General features: G+C 46.1%; 1 protein-coding gene across 2 annotated transcripts; it reads right to left on the bottom strand.

The window, feature by feature from the left end:
• Positions 1–1,100: 1,100 nt before the first annotated feature.
• On the bottom strand, positions 1,101–21,147 carry BNIP1 (BCL2 interacting protein 1). 2 transcript variants are annotated; one of them, XM_003310964.5, is made up of 6 exons: positions 20,869–21,147; positions 18,540–18,632; positions 11,069–11,160; positions 6,641–6,742; positions 5,437–5,555; positions 1,101–1,763 (listed from the first exon to the last, which is right to left on the bottom strand). In XM_003310964.5, the coding sequence occupies exons 1-6, from the start codon at positions 20,950–20,952 to the stop codon at positions 1,567–1,569; spliced, it is 687 nt and encodes a 228-aa protein (XP_003311012.1). In that variant the 5' UTR covers positions 20,953–21,147; the 3' UTR covers positions 1,101–1,566. The 2 variants fall into 2 exon arrangements, with proteins under 2 accessions (XP_003311012.1, XP_009448415.1); XM_009450140.4 differs by lacking the exon at positions 18,540–18,632 and having other exon boundaries at positions 20,869–20,987.
• Between the last annotated feature and the right edge of the window lie 1,838 nt (positions 21,148–22,985).

The following is a 22,985-nucleotide window of genomic DNA, read 5'->3' as shown; positions in this document are numbered from 1 at the left end:
CTCCACACTGCCCTTCCCAGGTCCTCTGGGGCTATAAATAGTGGGGGGAGGCTGGGATTTCAAGCTTGAGGTCAGCCAGGCCTGCAGCACAAAAGACACAGCACCTCTAGGACTGGCCTAGCCTGGGCCCTCTCCCTCTGGCCTGGACAGAACTCAGGCTCACACAGTCTCAGCTTCTCACTAGCTTCTCCCTCCTTGGTTATACTTAGCTCTGGACATCAGAGAGAAAGGCATGTGCCAGCCCGAATCACTGCACACCCCCAGGCCTGGCCAGGCTGCTGTGGTAGAGAATGGCATCGCAGCCTTTTCAGATGTTGGTGTGAGCCACTTCCAACAAGGGCTGTTTTCTGTTCTGTTTCTGTTTTTTTGTTTTTTAAATACAGACAGGGTCTTGCTATGTTGTCTAGCTGGTCTTGAACTCCTGGGCTCAAGTGATCATCCTGCCTCAGCCTCCCAAAATGCTGGGATTAGAGGTATCAGCCACCACACCTGGTTGAACAGGGGCTGTTGGACCCTCCTTCCTGATAGTCTGTGAGATTTTATTTCCGTGTCTTCTTCTGTTCCTCCTTGAGGGAGGAACCATGTCTGGTTCACCAATGTATTTGTCATGTTCAGCAGCGTCTATAACACCCTGTGTGTGGCAGCTGTTTAATAGTTCCTTGTTGTTGGGTGGGGACAGAAAGAAAATAACAATGCTAATTCGTTGTTGAATGACTGAATAAATAAATAATCTAGGTTCATGTCCTAAAAATCTGGACATCAAGAAAAGAGGGCCGGGCATGGTGGCTCACACCTGTAATCCCAGCACTTTGGGAGGCCAAGACGGGTGGATCACCTGAGGTCAGGTGTTCGACAGCAGCCTGGCCAACATGGAGAAACCCCATCTCTACTAAAAAAATACAAAAATTAGCCGGGTGTGGTGGTGTGTGCCTGTAATCCTAGCTACTTGGGAGGCTGAGGCAAGAGAATCTTTTGAACCCAGGAGGCAGAGGCTGCAGTGAGCCAAGATTGCGCCATTGCACTCCTGCCTGGATGATAGAGCAAGTCTCCATCTCAAAAAAAAAGAAAAAAGAAAAGAGGAACACACATTCCCAGAGGGCTATCTTACAAAATCAAATACATTTTATTCTATTAAATAAAATCAAGTTTATTCAAGGAATGACCAGGAGTTTTCATCACCTTTCTTCCTACCTCTTCTCTCTTCCCTCCACCAGATCTGGCATTTAAGGGCACGATGGGAGCGGGAGACAGGAGGGGCATCCGGTCCTGGAGGCTGGACTTTAACTGCTCCACGCAGCAGCGGCCTCCCATAGTGCACAATGGGGGAAGGAGGCGGTTCGTATGTCCCCAGGGCGGCATCCCAATGCCAGGCCTTCCTCCCATGGCTCTGTTCACCCTTTACAAGCCAGCTACTTGCAGAAAAGTGGGGCACTGTGTTCCATCCAACCTGCAGGCAACTGGCGCAAACGGAGGGGTGTGTGGCTCAGCTTAGCAGCCTAGAGCTCAGGAACCAGGACAGATCCTGAAACAGGAGCTGAAAGGGCCAGAACTGGCACCTTTGGGATCTCACAAAAATGGAAAGAGCCGCTTTTTCACAATATAGAGGACCGTAGCAAGAAACAGGGCTAGCGCAAGGAAGATGAGAAGCTTGTCCGTCAGCTCCCGGCGATTGTATTTTGTGATAAGCTTCCGGCCCAGCTGGATGGTGCCCGACATGGACTTAAATTCTTCATTTGCATCCAGGATCGTTCGTGAAGAAGTGACTGAAACAAAAGAGGAAGGAGGCCCAACTCAGAGACTGCAGCTCAAGATCCAAAGACCTCACTCTGCTGGCTGGGGTGCTGATAAAAACCAGCATTCTCAAGTGAGTTCCTCTGAGCTGGAATCAAAGCATGTGGAGACCAGCCAAGGAGCTGACAAGGAAAGGCTCCTCCCCAGGTCCCATCAGCTCCAGAGAGTGAGGGGGGGTTTGTTTGGGAGTCCTTGAACATGAACGTCACCAGGGAGAAGGGCAGAAGAGGCTTGCTCACCCAGCCACCTCCTCAGCTCTCTGAAGCAGATGGACGCTGCTCAGGGAAACCACCAGCCACAAAACCAACCCAGGGATCGTGGGCAGGCACTGTGAGGTCTGTGTTGGGGCAGCAGCCGAACGCACCAGAACCTTCCACCTATGAGGTGCGGCCTCCAGGACATCTGCTGGCCAGACCGGCACTTTGCAGGATCTCAAAAGGGCAAGGGTGTCCCGGGCTCTGCCGTAAGCCCTCACACATACCAGTCCCTCAGGCCAGGGATACTGGCTGTAGCTTTAAGGAGGTGACACCTAAGAAGAGGCCCACGTCCCTTAAGGAATCACTGTCCCCAGAGTCAGATGTATTTCTGAATATGGGTATCTGGGCCTGACGCTGAGGGTAGAAGGTGTACCTGGCGAGGTTCTCCCACAAAACATAGCAAGGCATCATCAGAACAGCCATTGAATAGAACACATTAAGTGAAAAGGGAAAGTATAAAGGAACGCCTGTGAAGTGTTTCCATTTAGGTAAGAAACAGGGAGATGAATGGTATTTCATTTGCTTAAGTTACAAAAGCTTGGAGGATCACAAGATATTTTTTAAGACACTGGTTACAGAGGTTGCCTCTGGGAAGTGGACCAGAGGGCTGGCAGGTAGGGGTCAGCTGGAGGTCAGAACAGAGAGTGATCTTTTTTGTGTCCCTTTTGTACTCTCCAGAGCTGTGCTGACCAATATGGCAGCCCCTAGACATGCGAGGCTGCTGTGCATAGAAAAACGTGGCTAATGCAAATGGAGATGTCAGGAGATCTAAGTGTCAAACCCACACAATGTTTCTTTTCTTTTTTTTTTGAGATGCAGTCTCACTCTGTCACCCAGGCTGGAGTGCAGTGGCGTCATCTTGGCTCATCACAACCTCCACCTCCCGGGTTCAAATGATTCTCCTGCCTCAGCCTCCCCAGTAGCTGGGATTACAGGCATGCACCATCACGCCCAGCTAATTTTCTTTTTGTATTTTTAGTAGAGACAGGGTTGCAACATGTTGGTCAGGCTGGTCTCGAACTCCTGACCTCAAGTGATCTGCCCGCCTTGGCTTCCCAAAGTGCTGGGATTACCGGCATGAGCCACCGCGCCTGGCCAAAATCCACACGATGTTTCAAAGACTTAATCTGAGAAAAAGGAATGTAAAATATCTCAATAGTTTTTAATATTAGTTTTACATTGAAATTATAATATTTTACATAATGGGTTAAATAAACATCTTACTAAAATTAATTTCTTATGTTTCTTTTTACTTTTTAAAATGTGCCTACTGGAAAATTTAAAGTTACGTACATGGCTGCTGTTGCATTTCTATGGCAGTCCTGGGCTAGAGTTTTCTTATCCTTCTCTATGCTGTATGTGTTACCTTTTTAAAAATTAAAAGCTAATAAGTAAATAAGATAAATTATCAGAGGAAACACAGCAGCGTTTTGAAAATGACAGATAAAAGGAGAAAAACAAACACTCACAGAACAGGAATCCCTCTCCGCCTGCTTTCTCCACGCCTGCCTGCTGCGATTTCAAAACCCTGAGATCTTGCTAAGTAAAAATCTAATAGGCCTTTCTTTTTAAACTTTCTTATTACGGAGAATTTTGAAGCATCACAGAGCAGACAGCATAATATCATGAAATGCCATGTGTCCACCACCCATAACCAAGAACCACCAACCTCTGAAATCCTGCTCCCCCTCCCCCCAACTGCCACTACTCCTGCAATTGTGGAGCAAATTCCAGACACCATATTCCTAATAAGCTTTTTGTTTTAAAATTATGGTCCTAGTAGGCTTTTAAATCAAGCTGAATTTGTGAGGCATAAGGAAAGGGTTAAGAACTGTATTCTTCTCTTTTCTTCAATAGTTATCGCTTCTACAAAATGGGCCCCAAGAACACTGGGACCCTCTCAACACCCCAGAAGCCACCAGCATTTGTGTTTCCTTCCCACTGTTAGCGGGGGGTATGCTGTCGCCACACCAGAGCATAAAAGCCCTGGACTCAGAGGCCAAGTTGTCGCTTTGCTCCCTCTCTCTCCAAGGCCTCTCCCACAGCACACGCTGAGAGGAAGCCCCTGGCTGGTTCCGAGCCCAGATGTTCAGGTAAGCTGCAAACTCAAGGAGCGACCTTGGGGTCACCTGCTTGCTTTCCTTTTGCTTCTGCCTATTTGGTGCACTGAAAAAACAGTGGTCCAAAATTATAATTTCTAGGGGTGATCATGGTATTGTAGTTATGGGGTTGCTTCTGCTTTTTCCCCAAAGAGTCCCTTATGTTTTAGAGAGATGTACTGAGATATTTATGGACGATGTCTGGGATTTGCTTCAAAATAATCCAGATGGGGGATGGGCTGAGGGTAGAACTGAAACGAGACTGGCTGGGGTCATGGACTCAGGGCTCAGGGGATTCAGGATACCATGCTTTCTACTTTTGTCCACGTGTGCAATTTTCCAAAAGCGTTTCAAGGAGTAAACGCCCTTTTTCTGTTGTCTTATACTGAACGACCCTGGAGAGGGCTGATACTCTTCTCCATCACAGAGGAGACACTCTGGGAAAACTATTGGAGGAAACCAGATGGTCTCAAGCAGTCTCTCCTGTAGCCTCTGATTCACATCTTTTAAAAGGAACTCATAGGAAAAATAACGTTGGGGAGTATAATTGTAAACTGAGGTCCTAGCAGTCCTACCAGCAGCTGATTCGCCAAACATCTCTTGCAGCAACCATTCCCAAACTTGCCTGGCCATATGGGTCTCCAGAGCCCTCACTGAAAATCAGACTCCAGGCCCCTCACCCAGCCCTGCCGACACCCTCTCTAGGAGAGGGGCTGGGACCTCTGCCTTTCACATGAACACATGGGAATGCTCCCCCTGAGGAAACATCGATGGGGGTGTGGGGTCTTCTAGTAAACAGAAATACGGGCCGGGCGTGGCGTCTCAAGCCTATAATCCCAGCACTTTGGGAGGCTGAGGCAGGCGGATCACCTGAGGTTGGGAGTTCAAGACCAGCCTGACCAACATGGAGAAACCCCGTCTCTACTAAAAATACAAAATTAGCCGGGTGTGGTGGTGCATGCCGGTAATCCCAGCTACTTGGGAGGCTAAGGCAGGATAATCGCTTGAAACCAGGAGGCAGAGGTTGCGGTGAGCTGAGATCGCACCATTGCACTCCAACCTGGGCAACAAGAGCGAAACTCCATCTCAAAAAAAAAAAAAGAGAAATAGGAGCAGCACATCCCACACTGGATAAGACCATGGTGTCAAGTCATCTCATGAGGGAGAAGCCACCCAAGTCAGTGAACATCGTGTGGGCTGTGGTGGAGGAGCCCAGAGTGGAGGTGCCAGGGCAAGGGCCCTAGAGCAGCATCTCTGGGAGAAGCTTCCTACTCCAGGCCCAGCTTTACCTAGAGACTGCATGGCCTCCTCGCTCTGCTGGACCTGCTGGGCCATCATCCTGCTGATCCCCATGAGGCTCTCAGTGATGGTACTGGATGTCTGGGCCAGGCTCTCTTTGGTGGTTTTCCTAAAAGTTCAGAGGAAGAGAAAGGGGAGGAATGTCAACAAAAGCCTCCCTGCAAGAAGGCCCCACATCCAAATGAGATCTCATGTTTTACCTATCCAATTAGTATACATATTTTAAATGATCACATTCAATGCTGGAAAGGGTGTGCTGAGACCCACACCCCTGTGGACTGCTAGTAGGAACATAAACCAGTGCTGCCTTCTGTAAAGCAATTTGCCAATTGAAGAGCCTTGGTAATGTTCATTCCTTTGACTCAATCATCTCATCCCTGGAAATCCCTCCAAAGGAAACATCCAAAATGTGGATAAAGCCTTATGTTCTAAGACATGCCCTGGTGTATTACTTACACTACTGAAACACTAGAAATGCAAACACACACAGGGGATTGTATTAACATACAATCTACATACTATGTACTGTTAGAATTAGGCTTAAAAAGCTTTTTTTTTTTTTAATGAACAACTTTTGTGCTGAAACAGCAGAATATGAAATTTTATGTATGGTACAATTTTGACTTTGTAAGAAATGTAGAAGTAAAAATGAGGGAGAGAATATACCAAAATGTTCATGAGTAATAAGATTCGATATTTTCGGCCGGGCATGGTGGCTCACGCCTATAATCCTAGCACTTTGGGAGGCTGGGGTGGGTGGATCACCTGAAGTCAGGAGTTCAAGACCAGCCTGGCCAACATGGTTAAACCCCGTCTCTACTAAAAATACAAAAAATTAGCTGGGTGCAGTGGCGCGCAACTGTAATCCCAGATACTTTGGAGGCTGAGGCAGGAGAATCACTTGAACCCAGGAGGCGGAGATTGCGGTGAGCCGAGAGGGCACCACTGCACTCCAGCCTGGGCTACAAGAGTGAGACTTCATCTCAGAAAAAAAAAAAAATTCGATATTTTAATTTTGTAATTCATACTTTATTTTACCAATTTACTACAAATAAGTATGCATTTTTTTCAAACTTAAAAAAATTACTTATGTAATTAAATTAAACACCAAGCTGAAAACAAGAGGGGGTTTCCTACACCTTGCCAATTGTTATCTATTATTATCGGAGCCCAGAAAAATGAAAGAATAGGTACCTTTGCCTTAAGAGATCTCCTCCCTGAAGAAGTTCTGCTTTCTCTAGATTGTCGATTGCAATTTTGCAGGTGAGATTAGCTTTCCTCCATGAGGCCTGATTGCTGGAATTGGAAGGTTCACGTGTGAGCGTGTCCACTCCACCAGGCCATAAGTCAGTTCAATTCACAGCACTTCCCCCCAACAAAGGCACACGGGAGAAGGCCACCAGGCACGGCCTTCAGAGCCCATCCCACCTCCTGCCACTTCTGCCTCCTGGTCCCCCAGCAACTGTTCTTGCTCAGGTCCTGATACCCCTTGACCGGACCCTGGAGGTCGCCACGGGGAGGCTCTGTTGCTGTCCCTCTGCCCCCGTCAGCCCAAGGGGCTGTGAACATGGCACTCCTCTGTGCACAGCTCCACAATGGCTGGACTTCAGGGAGGCATCCAAACTTCCCAGCTGGTCACACAAGGCCCCTCTTCAGTCCAGTTGCCTCTAAGGCTGTACTGCTATGGCCTGTGTATTAATTGGTACCATCCCCGGAGAACCATGACTTACTCATCTCCAGTATCTTGAACAACCATTTCTGGCCCTTCAGCTGCTGAGTTAATATACTTTGTAGGAAATAAAAAATCGTGGCCAGGCACAGTGGTTCACACCTGTAATCATAGCACTTTAGGAGGCCGAGGTGGGGGGATCACTTGAGCCCAGGAGTTCAAGACCAGCCTGGGCAACATGGAGAAACCCCGTCTCTACTAAAAATACAAAAAATTAGCCAGGCATGGTGGTGGCGCACGCCTGTCGTTCCAGCTACCCAGGAGGCGGAGGAGCGAAGATCACCTGAGCCTGGGAAGTGGAGGTTGCAGTGAGCCGTGATAGTACCACTATACTCCAGCCTGGGTGACACAGTAAGACCTTCTCTCAAGGAAAAAAAAAAAAAAAAACCACACACACAAAAAGCCAATCTTTCAAAATATTTCTTCAAGGTTTGTTGTTCTTTCCATACTACAGACCAATCATGAATGACACAAACATGATGGATTAGCAGAGCCCTGACTGACACGGCGGATCTACAGTCTTCACCTGCGCTAACTTGTGGGTGATAACGGAAAGTTGGTGAACAGCTTCCTGGAGTTAGAAATGTGACAGTTGACCGGGCGTGGTGGCTCACACCTGTATTCCCAACACTTTGAGAGGCCAAGGCGGGTGGGTCACTTGAGGTCAGGAGTTCGAGACCAGCCTGGCCAACATGTTAAAACCCTGTCTCTACTAAAAATACAAAAATTAGCTGGACATGATGGCGAGTGCCTGTAATCCCAGCTACTCGGGAGTCTGAGGCAGGAAAATCACTTGAATCTAGGAGGCAGAGGTTGCAGTGAGCCAAGATCACGCCACTGCACTCCAGCCTGGGCAATGAGAGTAAGACTCCATCTCAAAAAAAAAAAGAAATGTTGACAGTTGTTGATAGACTATAAAAAAGCTAACTGAGTCTCTCTAAGAATCAAACTCATACTTCAGAACTCTTATGTAGCCAGCTCAAACCAATTGTGCTCATCTCTGGAAATACTCAAAAATCAAAACACAGAGTACGTGAACTGACAGGGGGGTTTTCTAATAGCACCTTTATGCTGAAGGTCTTAATGAGCACCTGCTCCGCCATTTCACACCTGCCACTTTAAAGAATCCATTACATTTTGAAACAGTTTGCAAGGGGGTTCTGCAGGACCCTGGGATCCAGAGATGAATGAGGGGCAGTACTTCTCCTCAACCACCTCACATTCATTTGGGAAAAAGACAAGCAAACAGATACTCACTGTATGGTGTGACAAGCATGATGACCCAAGCAAGCACAACTACTGCTTCAACTGCCAAAGTTGGTTTTTTTTGTTTTGTTTTTTTTTTTTGAGATAGGGTCGGCTGGGCACGGTGCCTCACGCCTGTAATCCCAGCACTTTGGGAGGCCGAGACCGGCGGATCATGAGGGTCAGGTGATCGAGACCATCCTGGCTAACACGGAGAAACCCCATCTCTACTAAAAATATAAAAAATGAGCCAGGCGTGGTGGCGGGTGCCTGTAGTCCCAGCTACTCGGAGAGGCTGAGGCAGGAGAATGGCGTGAACCCGGGAGGTGGAGCTTGCAGTGAGCCGAGATTGCGCCACTGCACTCCAGCCTGGGTGACAGAGTGAGACTCTGTCTCAAAAAAAAAAAAAAAGAAAAGAAAAGAGGCAGGGTCTCGTTCTGTCTCCTAGGCCAGAGTGCAGTCACATGATCACGGCTCACTGCAGCCTTGACCTCCCGAGCCCACTGCCCTCCTGCCTTGGCCTCCCAAGTAGTTGAGACTACAGGCACACATCAGCATGCCCCCAGCTAATTTTTTTTTTTTTAACAGATGAGGTTTTGCTTTGTTGCCCAGGATGGTCTTAAACTCCTGGGCTCAAGCAGTCCTCCTGCCTCGGCCCCCAAAGTGCTGGGATTATAGGTGTGAGCTACTGCACATAGCCCCAAAGTATAAATTGACAGCTTTCTCTGCTCTGGCCTGTAATGCTACATTGTGGATGGCCATTCCCAGGTTTAAACCCATGCTAAGCTGAGTGTGTCTGGCATAACTTACCATACTTTATACAAGGGCTCCTCTGTACTCAGTGTTTATAATCTGAGTAGGCTTGGTGGCTCAGGAAAGCAAAAGCCATCATAACATAAAGTATTCGTGAAATAGCCAAGCCCTGGATCACTGCCCACCACTCATACAGCCCTCCCTGCTTACACTGGCCTCCCTGTGCCTGTGTTTTTGCCAGTCGGTGTCTTCCTGACAGCTGACTGTTACATACACAGCTGCTTGCAGGGAAGATGATGCTGGCAAATTGCTCAAATCAGAAGCAAAGCCACAAATACAGATCTGGCAGAGGCAGACCAGTGAACAAGAGACAAAGAGAAAACCCATGGGAATGACAACTTAGCAGGGGTTTCAAAAGAGAATGATTTAGCCAGGCACGGTGGAGTGTGCTGTAGTCCCAACTACTTGGGAAGCTGAGGTGAGAGGATCACTTGAGCCCAGGAGTTCCTGAGGCTGCAGTAAGCTATGACTGTACTCCAGACTGGGCAACAGAGAAGGACCTCATTTCCAAAATTTTTTAATTTTTTAAAAATAAAAATATTTTTTTTTTGTTTTTAAGGTGGAGTCTCACTCTGTCACCCAGGCTGGAGTGCAGCAATCTCGGCTCACTGCAACCTCTGCCTCCCGGGCTCAAGCGATTCTCCTGCCTCAGCCTCCCGAGTAGCTGGGATTACAGGTGTGTGCCACCACACCCGGCTAGTTTTTTATTTTTAGTAGAGAGGGGTTTCACCATGTTGGTCGAGCTGGTCTCGAACTCCTGACCTCATGATCTGCCCACCTCAGCCTCCCAAAGTGCTGGGATTCCAGGCATGAGCCGCCGCACTGGGCCAAAAATGTATTTTTAAAAAAGAGAGAGAATGATCTGAATACCTCAAATATGTTTGGAAAAACCCTCTTTCTGATTGGTACAAAAGTCAAATGTGAAGGGAAAGATACTGTTTCATGTTGTCTGACAATTTCATTGGAAAAGTTAAACCTCTCCCAATTCAATAACAAGAAATGGCATATAACTGTAATTATATAATCAAGGATTAGCACACACCTGCAATTACAACCTCGATTTTGGTTTTAATTTTTGACCTCAATTTTGTTTAATTCACGGTTTTTCTTGCATTTTATTTTATTTTATTTTTAGACAGCATCCCACTCAAAACCTTCTAAATTTTGGTCCACCTTCAGCAGGTTTTCTTTCTGTAGATTTTTTCTGGTACCAATTATCCTTAGATAAAAAATGACCCTGTATTACAAAAGCAATCATATTTTTTGATTAAAAATATACAATACAGTATAATGTTAAATATGCTTTTGTAAACTATGCTCAGCTCCACCTGCTCAGATAGGCCCTATTTATCCCTTCCCCACTCGCCCCCACTTGACTATTACTGACTGAGAGAGAACATTCCACCAGTGTGTAACTGATGCAATTGGCTGGGCGTGGTTGCTCACACCTGTAATCCCAGCACTCTGGGAAGCCAAGGTGGGTGAATCACATGAGGCCAGTGTTAGAGACCAGCCTGGCCAACACAGCGAAACTCTATCTCTACTAAAAATACAAAAATTAGCCAGGCGTGATGGTGGGTGCCTGTAATCCCAGCTACTCAGGAGGCTGAGGCAGAAGAATTGCTTGAACTCGGGAGGCAGAGGTCGCAGTGAGCCAAGATCAGGCCACTGCACTCCAGCCTGGGCGATAGAGCGAGACACCATCTCTCAAAAAAAAAAAAAAAGACACCATTAAGTCAGCATTAAACCAGATCCATCAGGCAAACACACGTGCAAGGCTCACAGGCAACAAGAAGAGCCAGCAGAAGCCGCTGGCGGGGGCAGGCCCTGCCTACCTGAGCATCTGCTTTTTGTGATTCTCCACTTCCTGGAGTAGAAGTTGTTTCTCTGATTCTTTGTCTTGCTCTTTAGCCAACTGCTCCAGGTCCTTTGAGGAAAAATAACTCCATGTTAAAATGATTTCAAAAGTCAACATGAAAGCAGAAGAGCATTTCTATTTCTGCCAAGGGCATACAATAGCACTTGAAGCACCCTTTTAAAACAGAACACCTAGGAATGCTAGGTAACATATAACACACATCCTTTTAAATCTATAGCTAAGTCCACAAGGAAGTAAGGAAAACCCCTATGGCCCAAAAGTGAGAAGGGAACAAGAGCTGGAATAGTCAGCCTGGGAGTGATGCACGGCTGTCCTGGCGTCAGAGCTGCTGCTCCTGTCACCTAGGGCAGGCCCGACAGGAAAAGAAAAACAATGACGAAATACGAGCACACTGATCCCCCACTTAGATATCACTAAAATATCAAACTGCTGTTCATTTCCAGATACTCACAATTTCTGTGCCTATTTCATTAAAGACGAGTAATAGGCAGTTTGAGCACTTGAAGGTTTGAGAGCTTGTGCAGGGACAGAAAAATGAAGCCCTGAGCCATCTGAGGCTGAGGTTGAGAAGCTGAACTGAGATCACCACAAATCTAAAACCCACGAAAGGTTACAGACACAGGAAAATGGTCTAAAAAAATGTCCATCTACCAGCACAGAGTGAAAACATAGATGCTTGCTTTTTTTTTGCTATGAGTTCCAAATAGAGGGGTTAAAAAAAAACTCCCCTGAGAATTTATAACCAACCAGGGAGCTGCTCCTTCCACTGATCTAGGGTGCAATTTATCTTCCCTGAGTGGTTCGTGAAACTCCATTAAGAAAAATGAACATAAACAGTGTTCTCGGCCGGGAGCGGTGGCTCACGCCTGTAATCCCAGCACTTTGGGAGGCCGAGGCGGGCGGATCACGAGGTCAGGAGATCGAGACCATCCTGGCTAACATGGTGAAACCCCATCTCAATTGAAAATACAAAAAATTAGCCAGGCGTGGTGGCGGGCACCTGTAGTCCCAGCTACTCAGGAGGCTGAGGCAGGAGAATGGCGTGAACCCGGGAGGCAGAGCTTGCAGCAAGCCAAGACTGCGCCACTGCACTCCAGCCTGGGCAACAGAGAGAGACTCTGTCTCAAAAAAAAAAAAAAAATGTTGTCAGACTTGTGATCATCTCAGGAGACCTGGTGGGAAGCTAATGCAAAAACCTCTGTAGAGAATTGGCCTCGACCCAGCTGCACAAAGTCCCTCAGATAAGGTCTGCTGAAGATGAGTGCTCACAGTCCAAAATAACCTAACACCAAGGAAATAACCCACCATAAGTGAGGGTCAGCAGACATACCCAGAAGTATTAAACCCCAAGAACTTCAGATAAAAGAACCATCAAGAGGGACTATAATTAAAGATAGCATTATACCAATCACATTTTTTGGTTTACAAATTAAAACAGATTCTAGCTTCAATCACGCTATTGATCTGAAACATCAATGTATTTGCTCATTTATATACTAATTTACTGATTTACGTATCAATTTGCACATGCTGGTTTGGAACAAGTTTGTGTATCCACCATTTCAATAGCACAGAGATGACTTTCAATTTATGCCTCCAAATATTGCTGAGGTAGAGAATAAAAGAAATAATCAACTGTGAATTGGAAAAGTTTTGCAAATGTCATCAATTATTTTCATAATTATTTGTTTAAAATCTGAATTCCCTATTAGAATGTAAATTCTATGGGCTGGGCGTGGTGGTTCACGCCTGTAATTCCAGCACCTTGGGAGGCCAGGGCGGGCAGATTACGAGGTCAGGAGATCAAGACCATCCTGGCTAACACGGTGAAACCCCATCTCCACTAAAAATACAAAAAATTAGCCAGGCGTGGTGGCGGGCGCCTGTAATCCCAGCTACTTGGGAGGCTGAGGCAGGAGAATGGCGTGAACCCGGGAAGTGGAGATTGCAGTGAGCCGAGATCGTGCCACTGCACTCCAGCCTGGGCAACAGAGTGAGACTCCGTCTAAAAAAAAAAGGATGTAAATTCTATGAATAAGCAGAGCTGTATCTCACATTATTCACTACATATATTCCTTGTGCCCGGCACATACTGGGCACTGAGTCACTGAATGGAAGAATGAACGCATGGGAAAAAGGGAGGGATTAAAAAGGGGGAGAAATGTACAATTTACTCATGAAAGATTGCCTGGAAGTTCTGTCAAAGAGAACCAGTGATAGTTCTGGAGAAAGGAATGGTAGGGTAGAGTAGTTCTCAAATTCCAGTTTGAGAGCTATATGTACAAAGACAAACACACAGATATTTATACACAGTCAGTGCCCAAGATTCACCATGTGCAGAACACCCAGTTTTGAGGATATGAGGCCGGTTCTCTAGTATCACACGATCTTGTTGGAAATACACAAAAAAGACATTCAAATAAAAGCTAAAAATGGCAAACAAACAGGAATCTTGTATTTATTTCCAGATATAAAAAGAGTATGTAAATACTTAAGAAACGCAGATTAAAACTGGGATGGGGTTATTCATTTACTGGCCATGTGCATTTATTAGGTCCTTCCTAGGTGCCATAATAAATATGTAAATGTACACGTATTGGTGAGGTCATTTTAATGAGTGAAGGAAATAAACACTGGGTGGGCACCCAGATGTTTAAAAAGAACATACAAATACTCACACTGAAGGTAACAGGTGTAGTTGGAGAGTTGAAGTCATGCTGAGTTGAAGAAAAGTCTGTCAGGGAATAAGTTAGCTTAAAAAAAATGTGGAAGCAGTCCAAATAAATGCCCTTTGATAGAGAACTGGCTAAAAAAAAAAAAAAAAATGACAACTATTTAGAAAAGAATGAGAGACCAGGTGTGGTGGCTCCCGCCTGTAATCCCAACACTTTGGAAGGCTGAGGCAGACAATCACTTGAGTCCAGGAGTTCAAGTCCAGCCTGAGCAACATGGCAAAACCCAGTCTCTATAAAAACTACAAAAATTTGCTGGGTGTGGTGGCGCACGCCTGTAGTCCCAACTATTTGGGGGACTGAGGCAGGAGGAAAATCACTTGAGCCTGGGAAATCAAGGCTGTGGTGAGCTGAGATTGTGCCACTGCACTCTGGCCTGGGTGACAGCCCAAGACCCTGTCTCAAAAAAAGAAAAAAAAAGAAAACAGAAAAAGAAAAATGAGGACAGTCTCTGATTACTGAAATGGAAAAATTTCCAATATACGTATAATAAAATTATACTTAACAGTATAAGTTTTGACCGGGCGTGGTGGCTCACGCCTGTAATCCCAGCACTTTGGGAGGCTGAGGCAGGCTGATCACAAAGTCAGGAGATCGAGACTGGCCTGGCTAACACGGTGAAACTCCGTCTGTACTAAAAATATGAAAAATTAGCTGCGTGTGGTGGCACACACCTGTAATCCCAGCTACTTGGGAGGCTGAGGCAGGAGAATCGCTTGAACCCAGGAGGTGGAGGTTGCAGTGAGCAGAGATCACACCTGCACTCCAGCCTGGGAAACAGGGCCAGACTCCGTCTTAAAAAAAAAAAAAGTATAAAGTTTTTAAAAGCTTTGTGTTAGTATGCTACTTCTTAGATGAGAAACAAGGAAGAAATAAAAAAAAAAAAGAAATTTGACTTTTTAAATATTTGAGTAGAGAAACTCTGGAATGACATATCAGTAACAAAAGTGGTTACCTGTTTGGAAGAGTGGAACAAAAAACAAAACTGGGGCATAACTGAGACTTTTCACTGAATGTTGATACTTATAGACACAGACACATACATAAAACATGTAAAAGGAACATCTTTTCAAAAATAAAAAATTAAGATGATTAAATCAGTACTGGAGATGAAGGCAGGAAGAGATCAGCTAGGTATGGTGACGCGGCTGAAAATCATATAGTTAACTCCAATAGCAAAAATTACACATTTCAAAATTGCCCTTGAAAATCTCTGAGGTAGGCAAACACTGGACACAGACATACTGTTTCTCAGGGGTCCAACTGGCCAGCTTTTCTACCAGCTTTACAACAGACTGTCTTCCTCTGTTAAGCAACAACAGAGTTGCTGGTGGGCTTTGGGGGCCATGTTATATGAAAAGCACAAGTCTTTTTTTTTTTTTTTTTTGAGACAGGGTCTTGCTCCGTCACCCAGGCTGGAGTGCAGTGGCACAATCTTGGCTCAATGCAACCTCCAACTCCCAGGTTCAAGCAATTCTCATGCCTCAGCCACCCAAACAGCTGGGATTACAGGCACGGGTCACCATGCCCAGCTAATTTTTGTATTTTTAGTAGAGATGGAGGTTCACCATGTTGACTAGGCTGGTCTTGAACTCCTGGCCTCAGGCGATCCACTCGCCTTGGCCTCCCAAAGTGCTGGGATTACAGGCGTGAGCCACTGTGCTGGCCAAAAAAGCACAAGTCTTTAGACCTGATATAGTCTGAATATTTGTCCCTGCCCAAATCTCATGTTGAATGGTAATCCCCAGTGTTGGAGGTGGGGCCTGGTGGGAGGTGTTTGGATCATGGGGGTGGATCCCTCATGAATGGCATAAGTCATCCCCTTAGTGGTAAGTGAGCTCTCACTCAATCTCTCTCTTGCTCCTGCTTTTGTCATGTGACATGCCTGCTCCCTTTGCCTTCTGCCATGACTGGAAGCTTCCTGAAGCCTCCCCAGAAGCAGATACTGCTATGCTTCCCATACAGCCTGCAGAACCATAAGCCAATTAAACCCATTTTTTAAAATAAATTACCCAGCCTCAGGTATTTCTTTACAGCAATGCAAGAAAGGCCTAATACAAAACCCCAATACCACAAGACCAGGTGCCACAAGACCCATCCAGGGATGCTGATATGGTTTGGCTGTGTCCCCACCCAAATCTCATCTTGAATTGTAACTCTCACAATACGTCATGGGAGGTACCTGGTGGGAGGTGATTGAATTACAGAGGTGGGTCTTTCCTGCACTTTTCTCATGATAGTGAATGACTCTCACGAGATCTGATGGTTTTAAAAACAGGAGTTTCCCTGCACAAACTCTCTCTTTGCCTGCTGCCATCCATATAAGACGTGACTTGCTCCTCTTTGCCTTCTGCCATGATCGTGAGGCCTCCCCAGCCATGTCAGAAGTCCATTAAACTTCTTTTTCTTCCCAGTCTCACGTATGTCTTTATCAGCTGCATGAAAACAGACTAATATAGATGGGCAGATCCATGACACCCACCTCACCCTCACTGAAGGTACAGCAGGGGAAACAGCTCCACTATTCAAACTGCTACTTCTAAGAGACCTCCAGAAGTCTAGAGGAGCAGGCATGTTTCCACACTCAGGTACCTCCTGACTCTCCTAGGTCCCACTAGGGCAGAGTAAGTGCTAGTTCTCTGCCAACCCAACATTAGGTCCTGTGGCTGCAGTGAGAAGAATCCCAGGAGAAAACTCAGGAATAAAAATGGAGAACGTAAGACATCAGACTGAAATTACAAGAAACCCTCAGGAAATAAAGAAGGAAGAAGAAACCAAGAAACCAGAAAAACCATCAGAACAGTTACCAACCCTTGGAGTGACCAGGAGATCCAGAGTTCCCTAAAAGAATGCAATTATCTCAAATTTGAATAACTGAGGAAGAAGAATCATGAACAATATAAAGCAACTGCCTAGTGTTTCAAGCAGAGGGGCATGAAGAGGAGCCGGCAGGAATGTCTCCAGATAATGACAAGTTTGCAGGACTTTTACTGAACTACTCATGAGGCTAAATAGAGGCCAAGGAGCCAACCCTGTTCCTGTCCTCATGGAGAGGGCCTACACAGGATTCCAGGATACAGATGGACAGCATCTTTTTAAGTGTGCAGACGCAGTCGTCCTTTCAACTCCTGAGTTCCAGCCCTGGGCCTGTGCCATCCCTATTCACTTTGAGGGGCTGCTGTGGGCCCCTCTACCCATGAGCTGCATGCAGGATCCTTGGATGCCCAGATGGGAGCCTTGAAACATGACCCCTCCATAGTCAGCTCCATACGTGTTTCCTGGCTTTTTCTCAGCAGCCCCAAGACCCACAAGTGGTCTTCGTCATCTGATTCTGATCTAGATTCTGAACTTGGAAACAATTAGAAGCTGAATCCCAATTCTGTCTGAAAGCAACACAATAGTCTGGGCTTATGCCTGTAATCCCAGCACTTTCAGAGGCTGAGGCAGGAGGATTGCTTGAGCCCAGGAGTTTAAGACCAGCTCAAGCAACATAGAGCAAAAAATCCATCTCTATTAAAAAAAAATATATATATATATATGTATATATATATATATATATTTTTTTTTTTTGACACAGAGTCTTGCTCTGTCACCAAGGCTAGAGTGCAGTGGCACGATCTCCGCTCACTGCAACCTGCGCCTCCTGGGTTCAAGTGATTCTCCTGCCTCAGCCTCCTAAGTAGCTGAGATTACAGGCGTGTGCCACCATGCCCAGCTAATTTTTGCATTTATCAGAGACAGGGTTTTGCCATGTTGGCCAGGCTGTTCTCAAACTACTGGCCTCATTTTCATTTTTAACAATGAAAGCAACAGAATAACATGATCTATACAGTGGTGCACAACTCTTTGCCCAGCCCAATGTAATAAGAATAAAATGTGAAATAAATAAAACAAACAAACAAAACCGCTACTTGTCACCCTCTAGTGTTTTTTGAGACAGCACATATACCATAGTTGAATTCAGGCATACTAAATGTGTATATGATGTGACTGGTGACTATTGAAATAAGGAAGATGCTGAGCAAAGTAACAGCATAAAAAAAAAACCCAGGAGTGTGATGGATTGAGGTAGTAAATGAATGAATAGGGTAGAAAGAATGGCAGAGAAGAGAAAGTATTTGAAGTGGCCCCAGGATTTCAAAAATTCCAAGGATAATGGTGTTCCTGCCACTCACTTGTTCACACAGCTGGCAGTGTTCTGCATGCAAAAGTTTCTTGTTTTTTTTTGAGACACAGTCTCGCTCTGTCGCCCAGGCTGGAGTGCAGTGGCTCGATCTCGGCTCACTGCAAGCTCCGCCTCCCGGGTTCAAGCGATTTTCCTGCCTCAGCCTCCCCAGTAGCTGGGATTACAGGTGCACACCACCAAGCCCGGCTGATTTTTGTGTTTTTAGTAGAGACGGGGTTCACCGTGTTAGCCAGGATGATCTCGATCTCCTGACCTCGTGATCTCCCCACCTCGGCCTCCTAAAATGCTGGGATTACAGACGTGAGCCACCGTGCCCGGCCAAAAGTTTCTCGTTTTTACCTGGAGAGCAGGTTAGTACAGAGTCACCCTCCCTGTCTAAGTGTTTACTGCTCCCATCAGCTGGTGTTTGAAGAACCCAGACGGCTCTCAAGCAGAGGATATACCCAGGACAGAGCCCCCTTCATTGATTGAATTGAGATACTCAGCATCTCAGTTCTGAGAATACCCACCTGTATTCTGTGACGCAACTGTTGAAATTTCTCTTTTACTTTAGTATTCAGTTCAGTAAGAGCACTTAAAGGTCCTGAACAATCACGGATATCCTAGGAGACATTGAACAGATGAAAGGCCTTTCTCAAGGCAATGAAATGAAATGACACCATCCACACAGTGAGAGAGTTGGTTTAGACCAACTAATATTAACGTACTGACTATAATTCATCCTGATCTTTGCTGTTTACCTCTGCAACACAAGCAAAAACATTATCATTTACATTTTTCTCATTCCTTTTTAGATTAATGTTGAATTAATATAAAAGCCTAGAAAGAAACACAACTGCTTTGACCTAATTTTTAGTGCCTAAATTTTAACAAAACATTACCTGGCCAGTAGGAAACAGCTTAAAACAGCTTGTATGCCCAACAAGAATGGACATGCAAAAGTGATAGTATCACTTTAGAACCTTAGATCCTTCCAACTTGGAAGATCAGGATGTTTAAATATCTGGCATCATATGATGAGACTAACTTCTCCAGTGTGATTTTACAAACCATTAGTGATAAGTTAGAGTGTTTATATAGACATGTTTAAGGGCAGATTTAGAATCTGTTGCTGGACATTCAGAATTACTGGTGCCAGCTTTCACAGCAGGCTCTGGAGACAGACCAGGTGGATTCGAATCCTGGCTGTAGCAACTTATAAGCTGTGTAAAGTTACCTGGAAAGTTATTTAAATTCTCTGTGTCTGAGTTTCCTTATCACAACACTACTTACCTCACAGAACATCATAGATTATGTATGTATGTAAAGTACTTAGCAGAGCTGCTGGGAAACGGTAAGAATGCAATACATCCAGCTATAATCAGTCTTTCTCATCAGCAATGACAAGAACCCAAATGTTAGAAAGTGTACAGAAGAATGCCTAAGCAATTTAGATTATGTGAAAATGTAATTTCATTTGTATGAAACCTGTTTATTTTTCTATAATTGGCCCAGAAGTTTTGTAATGTATACACCAGAGAAGTGAAGTTCAAGAAGTTTTAAATATCTGCATCAAATTTCACTTTTTCTCTGGCTTATTCATTTAATCACACTTCTTTGCACCGTATTTGTTTATTCTGCATCTAATTTGGTTTATTCTGCATCTGGTTTATCTGGGGAGCCCTATTTTCCTGCACTTTTTGCCACACCTTGTTACAAACTCTGAGTCTACATCTAATGTTTAGTGACTTTGTTGAAAATGATTAGCTTTAAAAACCAAGGTTTAGGCCGGGCGCGGTGGCTCACGCCTGTAATCCCAGCAATTTGGGAGGCCGAGGCGGGCGGATCACGAGGTTAGGAGATCGAGACCATCCTGGCTAACACGGTGAAACCCCGTCTCTACTAAGCAAAACACAAAAATTAGCCGGGCATGGTGGCGGGTGCCTGTAGTCCCAGCTACTCAGGAGGCTGAGGCAGGAGAATGGCGTGAACCCGGGAGGCGGAGCTTGCCGTGAGTCGAGATCGCGCCACTGCGCTCCAGCCTGGGCGACAGAGCGAGACTCCGTCTCAAAAAAACAAAAACAAACAAACAAAAACAAGGTTTAAAACTCGGTTTCTTTTTGCTAAACTCATGGAACCGTGTCTACATTCCCAATTCTTGCCTAAGTCCACTCATTTATTTTACCTCTACCCTTAAATGACTTAAGGCGAAACACTTCATTTCCTATCTGTTCAAACGGGGTAACACTCTAAGATGTTATTCCTAGGTTGACTTTCCCAGTCCAGGTCCCAGTTTTGCCACTGACCCAGGTCTGCCTTCTAACCTAGGCCTTGGCGCCGTACTCGATTTCCTCAAGCATAAAAAAACAACTACGGTCCAGGTTACATTCGTTTCACCCAGTGCCTCCCGTGCCAGGTGGCCTTTGATGCCAGTGGAGCTGGCCAGCAGGGGTGGGGGGCTAGCTGCCTCCCGGACGCTACCAGAGGATGGTGAAGCAGCGTCAGAGGGCGGGGCCAAGCAGGGTGACAGGTAGGTTGTGAGGTAGTCAGGGGCGGGGCGACGACCAGGGCTGCAGGTGGAAGGGGCAAAGCCGAGCCCCGAAGCAGTAGCTGAGTCAGAGGTGGAGAACAGTGGGGTGCTCTGGGGATGGGAGATCCGGCGGCACCCGGAAAAAGGATCAAGGCCAGCAGTCACCGGGACACAACCAAATGGGGACCGGGCGGGTAGCCGACCATGGGGCGGAGCCTGTGGTCTGGGAAACCAAGTGGGGAAAGTTCGGGAGTGACACTGCCAAGCTCACAGACCAGCAGAGCTTGGGTTAGGGCTGCTGGAGCCCGGCAGGGGTCCCGGGAGAGTACCTGAATAAGCGCCTTCACCTCCAGGTCAAATTTGACAATCTCTTGGTTACAGATCCGGACGTGGACATCTTGGGGAGCCGCCATGTTGGGGACGCCGGCTACGGGCAGCGGCAGGACCCAAGTTCAAACGCGTTTTCGCACCGCCTTCTTTCCCTCCCCGCCCAGTCTCGGGGCAGCGCCCCCTAGAGACCGGCGAAAATGGCAAGCGAGGGTCGCTGCGCAGAGTTGGGACTTTCCCTGACACGTGTAGGGAAATCAGCCTCTCCTCTTGGTATGGCCCTAATAACATGGAGAGGAAGAGAAGAGGGAATATCAAGAACGCTTCACAGTGGTCTCTTTCCATCTTCCTTCTGTCAGGCATTCTAATAACTATATATTTTTTACATAGAAAAAAAAGACTGGAAGAAAAGTATCAATTGAGATGTCTCTGGAAAGTACAAGTAATAATTTTTTGTTTCTTCAAACTTTCTTATATTTTTAATATTTTCTACAGTGAGTATAAATTGTGGAGGAAAAGAGGAAATGATAAACGTCATGTATTTTTTAAAGTATGGAGTTCAAGGCAGGTCAGTAGAGTACCTCCTATCACTCCAACACATGATCTAAGGGATCTTTGTAAAACACGAAATTGATCAAGTCACCTACCTGTATGCAGCCCTTCTATGGCTTCTCGTGTTTCCCTTTTGTATACAACTGGATTTATTAAATCTACCTTGCTAAGGTAGTTTTGATGGAAATGTCAGAGCAAACCCTCAACAAATGGTGGCTCTTTTATTTTTGTTAGTAAATAATCCAAGTTTCTTAGCTGGTCCTCAAGGCCATCAGCCACTCCGGCCATCAGCCACCGCACCCTGCGCCCTTCCTGGATTGCTCAAGCTCTTTCTGGATGTGTAGCCTTAGAATGTGGTGTTCCCTCTCCCTAGAAAGCGTTTCCCCCACTCGACCCCACTCCAACTGCTTTTGTTCAGGTCACTTCAGCAAGCATAGATTGTGAGGACCTAAAGGCTTAGGACTTGAATGTTCATCTCTCTCTCTCTCTCTTTTTTTTTTTTTTTTTTTTTTTTTTTTTTTTTTTTTGTGGTGGAGTCTCGCTCTGTTGCCCAGGCTGGAGTGCAATGGCACAATCTTGGCTCACTGCAAACTCTACCTCCCAGGTTCAAGCAATTCTCCTGCCTCAGCCTCCTGAGTAGCTGGGATTACAGGTGCGTGCCACCATGCCCAGCTAATTTTTGTATTTTTCGTAGACACGGGGTTCACCATATTGGTCAGGTTGGTCTCGAACTGACCTCGTGATCCACCCGCCTCGGCCTCCCAAAGTGCTGGGATTACAGGCGTGAGCCACTGTGCCCGACCATGTTCATCTCTCTTAATCCTCACAACCACCCTTGAAATTGTACTACACTATTATCACAGATCAGGAGTAGGGCTTAGAGTAGATTAAAACAAAAAACAATCAACCCTGTCGCAAGATTACCTATCTTGAAAGTGGCAAAGCCTAGGCCGGGCACGGTGGCTCATGCCTGTAATCCCAGCACTTTGGGAGGCCGAGGCGGGTGGACCACGAGGTCAAGAGATCGAGATCATCCTGGCTAACACGGTGAAACCCCGTCTCTACTAAAAATACAAAAATTAGCCGGGCGTGGTGGCGGACGCCTGTAGTCCCAGCTACTTGGGAGGCTGAGGCAGGAGAATGGTGTGAACCCGGGAGGTGGAGCTTGCAGTGAGCCGATATCGCCCCACTGTACTACTCCAGCCTGGGCGACAGAGCAAGACTCCATCTCAAAAAAAAAAAGAAAAAAGAAAGAAAGTGGCACAGCCTCTACTGAAAGCCATCTTTTCCCCAAAAAATCAATATGGTCCCCACCTGTTGTAAGCGGGGCTCTGTGCTTGTCTGTGTCCCTACAGCCCTCTACACACCCTCTCGTAAGGTATTCATCACCCCACTGCACCTAATAGAGAGGCAGTGTATCACAGGCTTGGCATCTGCCTGGGCTCAAATCCTGTCCACCACACACTTTGCATGCCTGTGCCTCTGTCTCCTCGGAAGCTAACTGGTGATAATCAATTGCGCCTACTTCACAGGTTGGAGAATTAAATGAGATAATACATGAAAAGCA

This window comes from Pan troglodytes, chromosome 4 (assembly GCF_028858775.2).
Source record: "Pan troglodytes isolate AG18354 chromosome 4, NHGRI_mPanTro3-v2.0_pri, whole genome shotgun sequence".
In the NCBI taxonomy this organism is placed as follows: domain Eukaryota; kingdom Metazoa; phylum Chordata; class Mammalia; order Primates; family Hominidae; genus Pan; species Pan troglodytes.
Note: the sequence above shows the minus strand (reverse complement) of the source record. Positions and strands in the feature narration are given on the sequence as shown.

What these genes read in the sequence shown, in the direction of transcription:
- BNIP1 (XM_003310964.5), bottom strand. Translation starts at nt 20,952, where the DNA reads ATGGCGGCTCCCCAAGATGTCCACGTCCGGATCTGTAACCAAGAGATT. An exon ending in CACAAAAAGCAGATGCTCAG is followed by an intron (nt 6,743 to 11,068) that starts GTAGGCAGGGCC and finishes TTCCAATTCCAG; the next exon opens with CAATCAGGCCTCATGGAGGA. An exon ending in GGAGGCCATGCAGTCTCTAG is followed by an intron (nt 1,764 to 5,436) that starts GTAAAGCTGGGC and finishes CTTTTGTTTCAG; the next exon opens with TCACTTCTTCACGAACGATC.